General features: G+C 36.7%; 2 protein-coding genes across 2 annotated transcripts; both read left to right on the forward strand.

The window, feature by feature from the left end:
- Nucleotides 1–255: 255 nt before the first annotated feature.
- LOC121908350 (GTPase IMAP family member 9-like) lies at nt 256–6,883 on the forward strand (the record flags this gene model as incomplete). The annotated part of the gene is made up of 2 exons (XM_042428280.1): nt 256–370; nt 5,973–6,883. Coding segments are annotated over exons 1-2 (1,026 nt in total), but the record flags the coding sequence as incomplete, so codon positions are not given.
- Nucleotides 6,884–6,919: 36 nt separating this feature from the next.
- On the forward strand, nt 6,920–8,596 carry LOC121908351 (GTPase IMAP family member 4-like). Its single transcript, XM_042428281.1, has one exon. The coding sequence runs from the start codon at nt 6,920–6,922 to the stop codon at nt 8,594–8,596; it is 1,677 nt and encodes a 558-aa protein (XP_042284215.1).
- Nucleotides 8,597–10,131: the final 1,535 nt, after the last annotated feature.

Below are 10,131 nucleotides of genomic sequence, written 5' to 3' on the forward strand. Positions count from 1 at the left end.
TGGAGCCAATGAGCCAAGATGAGGAGAAATGTTGGTCAAATGCTGTGGTCCAAATAAAATATTTTCAGTTTTATTCTCATTAAGCTGGAGGAAGTTTGCAGTCATCCAGGATTTGATGACTTGAACAGTTATTGAGGTCATTTAGTTTGTTGTAGTTATTGGGCTCTAGGGGAGAGGTAGATCTGTGTGTCATTCACATAACAGTGAAAAGAAATGTTGTGTATTTGAATAATGTGACCTAGCGGAAGCAAATAGATGGAGAAGAGGATTGGACCATGGATGGAGCCTTGGGGGACGCCACAGGACATGGAGGCCGAGGAAGGAGATGAGTTGCTGCTAGAGACACTGGAAGATCTGTTGGATAAATATGGTGAACCAGTTTGATGCAGAGCCAGAGACCCCCGCCCATTGTTTTAACCTGTGAATGAGAATCGAATGATCTACAGTGTCAAAGGTTGCAGTTAGGTCTAGGAGCAAAAGGACAGAACAGTTACCTGAGATAGCAGCTAGAAGGGGGTCATCAGTTATTCTCCGTAATATACAGAGATATAGAGACCCGAGGAAAGAACTAAATCTAGAGTGTGTCCTTTAACATGGGTTGGGCTATTCACAGATGGTTGGAGACCAAAGGATTCAAGTAAATTTATAAAATCACAGGTCATGGCTTCAGAGGGACAGCAAATGTGAATATTGAAATCTCAGAGAATGAGAATATTGTTGTATTTCAGAACAATTTTGGAGACCTGGTTAGATCACCATGGTAACTGATTCGGTTTAAATTGGCCATAAAAAGCACTGCCCTTTCACTGACCACCTGATTTGCTGCCAAGTCTGTTTAACACTGCTGTTATTGCAGCTATTAGAACACCGACTAGAAAATTGATTAGTCTTTTATAGTCCTTACCATTGTTTTGATATGTCATATTGTAAATTTGTGATGTGCAATAGGTTAGGGCCACTTGTGGGATGGGATTCTGTTAAAATATATCAAACTGTGTTTCAAATTGTAAAAAAAAACAATAAAAAACAAAAATGGAAAAAAAAATACTTTGAACAGAAAAAGAAAACTGATTAGTCTATTGGTACTTATCACAGATAATATTCAGTCTATAAAATTAATTTAACTTTGATTTGGCCAAAAACTAAAGTGATTTCCACTTATCCATTATGGGACAGAGTGAGACCTAAATGCACTTCTTGAGTATAATGTTAAGATCTGCTGCATCAAGTTTTAAGTGTAAGAGCTTCGAATGTGGGAGGAAACGAGAAAGCACTGAGTGGTGAAATAAACATATGAACTTACAAATTTACATGATCAGCAAGTTTCTGCCAGCATTCCTCTCTCACGTCATTTCCAGTAACAGTGTTGCTTTTTGCTGTGATAATGTATTTATAAATTTCATGGTTCTCCATTATACTGACTTGTTCCTCCTGACTGAAGTAGGCGGGCACATGATCAGTACAATTCGTGCAGAAGAGTCAAATGATGCACCAAATGCCCCCTTTTATGAGAACGTGCAGAGAACCTGAAGCAGAAAATAGGATAACAAAGAAAGTTGATAAAGACTGTCATGATACCAATTATCTCTGATTGTGAGTTTAGGAGTTGTTGAGACAGCTCACGCAAAGAAAGCCTGGGAATGTTGAACTTGCTTCGTAGTACACTTGTCTGGTGTGTCGGTGGCCTCAGGCCTCTGAGCTCACACACACACACACACACATCCTATCCAATATGCTTTTGCCGAAAAACACCACACCACGTAGATGTCTTTGTCATTGTCCACATCGATCAACCACATTGTGGAAACAGTGAAGCAGAGAATTTTCCAGCACTAGCAGCCAATCAGATCACAGATACAAACACCGCCACAGAATGACAATTAATGATTTACACACAAATAAATATATCATTAGTATATACAATGTGATAGACCATAGAGATGTTTATATGTATACATTACTAATATTAGTATGTATAACTTCCTCTCCCTGCAATTATTCGTTAATCAACGCAGAGCTGGATTCTTAAAATATTCACAGGAAGTCACACTGTGATGAAATGTGATATTCTAATACAATAGAAAAATGTCCTGAGCATATTTATGTAAAAACATACAGTGTGAAGAAGATTTATTATTTTCCTCCAAACAGCTGACATACTGGTTTAACAGAGTGATTGAAAAGAATCTGTAGATGAAAAACTTGACCAGGAGAGTTTTTCTGAATTTTGATGCATGTTTGCAAAATTAATAAAATCTATTTATTCAGTCTTTCAAAGTACAGATTTAAAAAAGTGTTCAGTGTTTATTTCAGATATTCTATCAAAGCCTCTGGACAAAACATGAAACAACAACTGCAACAAATAAAATGACTTTATGAGCAGATTTAGAACAAAACTAATGTGAAGCAACAGTTTTGAAAACTGTGAAGAGTGAATTACAACAATGTTGTTCGCTGAAGTGGTAAAATGTATAAATGATCTGTTTCATATATGATACTGATTACACCTCTTATTATAGTTATTTTACAACTTGCTACATAACATAAACTGATTGGTGTTGAATACATTCTGTACTTGTAACAAATGACTAATATTCAGCACTTTTCATTCAGATGTCAACATGTGATTTAGACATTAGCAAATATTTATAAAACATTTTATGACCACGTCTGATAACATGGATGGAAAGAATAAACACTGAACTGAACAGACAGGAAATTAAACGGGATGAAACTCAGGTGAGAAAGACTCTTCAGTGTGGGAATAGATAAGTATCAAAAGAAACTGAGCCAACGAGGACACCTGGTGGGAAAATACACACATGATAAACTGGTGACAAACAGCAGGATATACTTCTTATATTTTCAAAAGTTTATGATTATATTAAAGGCTTAACATGGATTTTCAGTATCAAATTCTGTATTAAATTTCTTCTCAGGTCTGTAGGTGAACAGTGTACTCATGTGTTCTTATAGCAGAAGCAGCATTTACCTGAACTCCTGTTTTGGTAGAAGTACTCGGATCCTTCACTTCAGTAAAAGTATCGGTATAATGTAAAAATACTCCATTACAAGTGAAAGTCCTACATTTAAATTAAAAGTACAGAAGTACTCTTAGCTGTGTTTATTTAAAGTACTGAAAGTAAAACTGCTTGTTCTGCAGAAACCAGGCTCCTGCATTATATGTTAAATATACAGTATAGTATCATTTTTCTTAGGGGAACAGGCTCAACCCTTGAGATATTTTTCATTGCGTCTGCTCTATTTTTAATGGTGCTGCTGTAACTTAATGTTAACAGTGTTTTATAGGTGTGGTTTGTTGCAAGAAGCTACACAGACTTACTTCCTCTCATTGCAGCAGCACCTCTACTCAAACATGGGAAACATACTTGCAAAATTTGGTGAGTCAATATACAACTGTACTTATAATATTAATACTCTGTTAAAGTGAATGTTGTAATATGTTGCTTAGTTTGAGTCATGGGTTAATGGTGACATCGGTGATGTCTCGGTTCTTTATATTTTAAGTTAAATATGCTATATTAGCTTATATGATGATCAAGCCTCTAAAACATGAGTTGTATACTGTCACTGAGCTCCACAAACAAAGAGAAAAGACTGAATTCCCCAAAGAAAGTCAGATCTTAAAAAAAGACGAAATGTCACAAAAGAAAACTCATCTGAATGAGGTCGAGATGGAGGAGATAAGAATTAATTAATCAAATTAGTTGATTAAGGTGGCTAACAAACAATCAAAACTGCTTAGACTAAATGAAGATCTGGGAGCACAAGTCATACATCAAGGAGAAGGACAGAAAAATTGCAGATCTGGAGCGATGTGATGATGATGTGTAATAATATTCTGGCATTGATGACTTGACTGTAAGCGCAGGACTTGATACAAGACAGTAAACCTCTCCGCCTTTTCCTCGCCCTACCGAGTCAATTACTTTTATTTTTGGAGAAGCGCTTAGCCTACTTCAATTCTTTGAAAGCCAAAATATGAATATGATAGCCTCCCAGATACTCCCAAGGACGGACAGTAAAACAAAACCGACAACCGTAATGCGCTTTGTGAACAGAAAAGCAAGGCACGCATCTTAATAGACACACAGACTGAACGGTAATGACACTAATATGAAATATGATGTTATAAAACTGGACATTAAAACCAACCTATGATGGGTTTTGACAGATGTCATTTATGTCCATCTGGAGATATTAATCTTTGGCAACTAACACAGAATACAGGATATGAAAGTCTTGGACTGAAAACTTTTGACTCCACAGAGCATAAATTGCATGTTATGGAGAAAGATATTTATACTGAAGAACAGTTTAATAGGGAAGTGAAATGGATGGAGTAATATAAATAATACAGTTTAATAAAAGGAACCTTAATACAATTTTTTAAAGATCCAGCATTCTTTTAGACAACTCTGTCTAAAAAGAAGAAATACTGTAGCTAATAGTGATCTCTGAGACTTGGCTTAATGAGGAGCAAGTTGCAATGGTCAAAACTGAGGGATGTGAGACGATTTTTATTCATAGGATTAAAAAAAGTGGTGGGGGGTTGATATTTATGAGTAGTATGTCACTAATTATTGACAATGTTATGGAATGTATCACTGTAGAAACTGAAATTGAGAAATCAAAAAATATAATCAGCCTTTAAGCTGTATAGAACACCAGGATCTAGCATTGATACCTTTAGGGATACATTATCGAGGCTGGATGATGACATAAACAATAAGAAAATGACTTTTGTATGTGGGGATTTATATATATATATATATATATATATATATATTGTATTGTTAAACCGACTTGAACACAAAACAAACAGAGACAGAGACGGCTGTCCATTATCAACAGCAGCTGTCAGAGAGAGAAGTTTCCTAGTTACTACTGAAATGTACAAGTTGCTGCACCATATAATCTAAAAACCTTCTTGGTAAACTTATGATGATATGGTGGTGAAGAAAACATTAATTTTGCATTAAGTTTGTTTGAATTATATGTTTAACTTTGCTTAATTTTAGTATCATATTTAAACTCCAAATTAATTCAGATTAACAGATTATAATTGTCAAACAAGTGTTTCTCCCATGTAAAGAAAAGCAGAGATGATCTATTCATGACTTGACAGGTCTGAACTCTTAAATTTCATTTGTACTCAAGAAAAAATTCTAACTACAAGAAAATCGATGATGCTACAAATGTTCTTAAATCACTCGTTTGTGCATCTTAAGAACAAATATGTACATATAAGTGTTTTTTGTGTGGTTGATGTACTGTTAAAAGTGTAGGCATAATACATTGTAGCTTCAGTTTACAACCTTTTTTGGACTGCAGAAATCTTTAAGTTGTGTTATTGTGTTTTCAACTGCAGTATTTGAGTAATTGCTTTTGTGTGTGTGTGTTTGTGTGTGTGTGTATGTATACATGTAAGTAAATGTAAATGCATGTATGTACGTATGTGTATATATTTATGGTACTGATTGCAGACAAAAATAAATTTCAAAATTTCAATTTCAATAAAGGATTTATTAACTGTTAATAAAACAATTTAGTGTGCTTTAACACAAAGTGGCACCAGATTATTCTTCATTTCAGTTTTACAACCTGGGGCCAGATAAACAATTGACTATACAAACAAAAAGGTATGAAACCAGAATGCGTGTCGACACTGTGTACACCACACAACCTGAGATTAGGTATAAGCATTGTTTTCTATAGTAATCCAAGTGTGATATAAATTTGACCTACTCAGTGGAACTGCAAATACAGAAAAAGATTAAAAGAAAGTACAAGCAGCTATAACAAGAGTAGAAACTGTAATATATCTTAAAACTGTATAAACACAATTTTAGTCCCCCAACCACCATCAAAGCTGCCTGTCTCTGATGGAGATGCATTGAACAAAATATTATGAATACACTGAGCATCAATTATTAATTCTTCTATTTCAGGCCTCCAGAGAGAATCTACCACAATCTCCAGCAGTAATGAGTGGATCAGGATTGTGTTGGTGGGGAAGACTGGAGTTGGGAAGAGCGCTACAGGAAACACCATTCTGGGGAGAAATGTCTTTAAATCTGAGTTCTCCCCTAAATCTTTGACTACACACTCTGAAAAGGCTGATGGTAAGGTGGATGGACAAAAGGTTGCTGTTATTGACACTCCAAGCCTGTTTGACGCCAGGAACACTGAAGAGAAAACAGCTGATGATATTGCTCAGAGCATTTCTTTCGCTTCACCTGGACCTCATATCTTCCTGGTTGTCATCAAACTGGGCAGATTCACAGAGGAAGAAAAGCAGACGGTGCAGAAGATTCAGGAAATCTTTGGTGAGGAAGCCACCAAATACAGCATGGTTCTCTTTACTCATGGTGACCAACTCAAAGGGAAAACTATTGAGGAGTTCTTGAAGGACAGCAAAGATCTGCAGGAACTTGTGGCCAAATGTAACAACCAGTACCACGTGTTCAATAATGAGCTGGAGGATCGTTCTCAGGTCAGGGAGCTGCTCAAGAAGATAAAAAATATAACTGTGCAGAATGGAAGAAGCTACTACACCACTGAAATATTCCAAAATGCAGAGAGAGCGATAGAAGAGGAGAAGCAACAAATCCTGAGAGAGAAAGAAGAGGAGAAACAACAAATCCTGAAAGAGAAAGAAGAGGAGAAACAACGAATTCTGAAAGAGAAAGAAGAGGAGAAACAACAAATCCTGAAAGAGAAAGAGGAGGAGAAACAACAAATCCTGAAAGAGAAAGAAGAGGAGAAACAACGAATACTGAAAGAGAAAGAAGAGGAGAAACAACAAATTCTGAAAGAGAAAGAAGAGGAGAAACAACAAATCCTGAGAGAGAAAGAACAGGAGAAACAACAAATCCTGAGAGAGAAAGAAGAGCAAATGCGCAAAGAGCAGGAAAAACTGAGGAAGGACATAGAGGAGAAACAGCAACATCCTGTTCAACCTCGCAAAGTCTCCAACAATGATGAGCTGATCAGGATTGTGTTGTTGGGGAAGACTGGAGTTGGGAAGAGCGCTACAGGAAACACCATTCTGGGAAAAAAGTGCTTTAAATCTGAGTTCTCCCCTAAATCTTTGACTACACACTCTGAAAAGGCTTCTGGTGAGGTGGATGGACAAAAGGTTGCTGTTATCGACACTCCGAGCCTGTTTGACACCAATGACACTGAAGAGAAAACAGCTGAAGGTATTGCTCAGAGCATTTCTTATGCTTCACCTGGACCTCATATCTTCCTGGTTGTCATCAAAGTGGGTTCATATACCAAGGAAGAAAAGTACACGATACGAATGATTCAGAAAATCTTTGGTGAGGAAGCCTACAATCACAGCATGGTTCTCTTTACCCATGGTGACCTGCTCAAAGGGAAAACTATTGAGGAGTTCTTGAAGGACAGCAAAGATCTGCAGGAACTTGTGACCAAATGTAACAACCAGTACCACGTGATCAATAATGATCTGGAGGATCATTCTCAAGTCAGTGAGCTGCTCGATAAGATAAGAAATATAAATGCTAAGAATGGAGGAAGCTACTACACCACTGAAATATTCCAAAATGCAGAGAGAGCGATAGAAGAGGAGAAACAACAAATCCTGAGAGAGAAAGAAGAGCAAATGCGCAAAGAGCAGGAAAAACTGAGGAAGGACATAGAGGAGGAACAGCAACATCCTGTTCAACCTTGCAAAGTCTCCAACAATAATGAGTGTATCAGGATTGTGATGGTGGGGAAGACTGGAGTTGGGAAGAGCGCCACAGGAAACACCATTCTGGGACAAAAGTGCTTTAAATCAGAATTTGCTGCAGAATCTTTGACTAAATTCTGTGAAAAGGTTCATGGTGAGATCGATGGACAAAAGGTTGCTGTTATCGACACTCCGGGCCTGTTTGACACCAGGAGCGCTGAAGAGGAAACAAACAAAGATATTGTCCAGTGCATTTCTTATGCTTCACCTGGACCTCATATCTTCCTGGTCGTCATCAAACTGGGCAGATTTACAGATGAAGAAAAACACACGGTGCAGAAGATTCAGGAAAGCTTTGGAGAGGAAGCCAACAAATACAGCATGGTTCTCTTTACCCATGGTGACCAACTCAAAGGGAAACCTATTGAGGAGTTCTTGAAGAACAGTGTAGATCTGCAGGAACTTGTGACCAAATGTAACAACCAGTACCACATGTTCAATAATGAGGTGAAGGATCGTTCTCAGGTCAGCGAGCTGCTCGAGAAGATAATAAATATAAATGTGCAGAATGGAGGAAGCTACTACACCACCGAAATGTTCCAAAAGGCAGAGAGAGCGATAGAAGAGAAGAAACAACAAATCCTGAAAGAAAAAGAAGCAGAAACATGCAAAGAACAGGAGAAATTGAGGAAGGAAATAGAGGAAAAGTATAAGCAACAGCTCAGAGACTTGAAAGGTGACACTGAGAAGGACACTAAATTAAAGGAAGAATGTGAAAAAGAAATCAAAAATGAAATTAAAAAATTGAAGGAAGAGCAAGAACATCGGGCCAGAAAGGAAGCCGAGGACAGCAATCAGGTCATCAGACTCATTTAATTTCTTTCATTGATTGTCTCACTTTGCAACTTACTAATATAGAAGATAACAATACAAACACATGAGCAGCATAATCACCAAAACAAATAATCAGTCTCTCCCCATGCATGCCAACCCACTCCTCATTTGGTATAAGATTAATTGAATTTTATGACTAATAAGTAAACAATTTGTCTTTATATGAAAAAATGAATGAAGATCTGTTCCCAGTAACAAATATTTCAAATAAAAGTTTGACATCCAGAGCCTGTTTGACACTATGAGAGATGAAGAGACAATAGTTAAAGATATTGCTCAGTGCATTTCTTATGCTTTCCCTGGACCCCATACCTTCCTGATAGTACAGCTAGTAATATGTGTTCAGTAATGACTTCAAGGATCATTCTCAGGTCAAACAGCTGCTCAAGAAGATCAGAATGGAGCCACTACACCACCAAAATGTTCCAAAGAGCAGAGAGAGCAATCAAAGAGAAGAAACAACAAATCCTGAAAGAGAACGAAGAGCAAATGTTCAAAGAGCAGGAGGAACTGATGAAGAGAGGAAAATATTAACTGCTGAGGAAACAGAAGGTTGACAGAAAGAGAGAGAATAAGTTGATAAGTTAGAGGAAACATGAGGAAAAAACTGAAGGAACACCAAGAATTTCAAGCTAGAAGCCGAAAAGAGAAATTCAATAATCCAACTGTTAATTCAAATGATTCATGTCAGTTTATCTCTAGTTTTGCAAATCATCTATCAGCCAATAAAAAAAATGATCCAAACACAAGAACTCACCCACCACCACACAGCGAGAGCAAATTAATGTTTAATGTTAATCTGCTGTTGTTGCGGAATTACTCAACAACTGTTTATCTGTAAAATAAAGATGTATTCAAAGCAAAACAAGTAAAAGACTGTTGCTGATCCTAACGTCCCACACAGGATAGAAAAAGTTCTCTCTTGCCGTCATTTCGTCCCGCAGGACTTTTATACCCAGAAAAAAGGAGGGTAAATACAAAAAAGTGAGAGAATTTAATATGTTCAATATGTGCACAAATACAGACACCAAATGTGATGAAGAACACAGAGAAGGTTTGGATCAGCAGCTACTCTGATTGCTTTTACACTTTTATAGCCAGCAGGTGGTCAGATGAGTCTCATGTATGATGAAGGGTCGGAAAGGAAACTGGAATAAAAGATTCAAAGATTCCAAAACATTTGAATCAAGAAAACAACAAAGACTTTCTGATCCTGGACTGAAAAAGTTTCTTGTTTGGTCTGATTTATAAATATAGAAGTTGGGTGTTAATCAATATTTTGTTGTTGAGCATATTTTGTGACAGTGGCAGATAATTGATGGTTAATAATTATTGTTTTATTACTGGATGTATTTCTGCAATATTAGTCCATATGTGTTATTAATCACACAAGATGATCAATAATTGTTCAGTAGTGCCACAGATGATCAAGAAGATGTCAATAAATTCTTCTTTAAAAAATAAATGACTATTTTGTTTCTGAATGTTTGAGGTTGAGTCTATTTATTGATTAAAAT

The sequence above is a fragment of the Thunnus maccoyii genome, chromosome 12 (assembly GCF_910596095.1).
Source record: "Thunnus maccoyii chromosome 12, fThuMac1.1, whole genome shotgun sequence".
Taxonomy (NCBI): Eukaryota; Metazoa; Chordata; class Actinopteri; order Scombriformes; family Scombridae; genus Thunnus; species Thunnus maccoyii.

Coding starts and splice junctions, on each gene's coding strand:
- LOC121908351 (XM_042428281.1), top strand. CDS start 6,920: ATGCGCAAAGAGCAGGAAAAACTGAGGAAGGACATAGAGGAGAAACAG.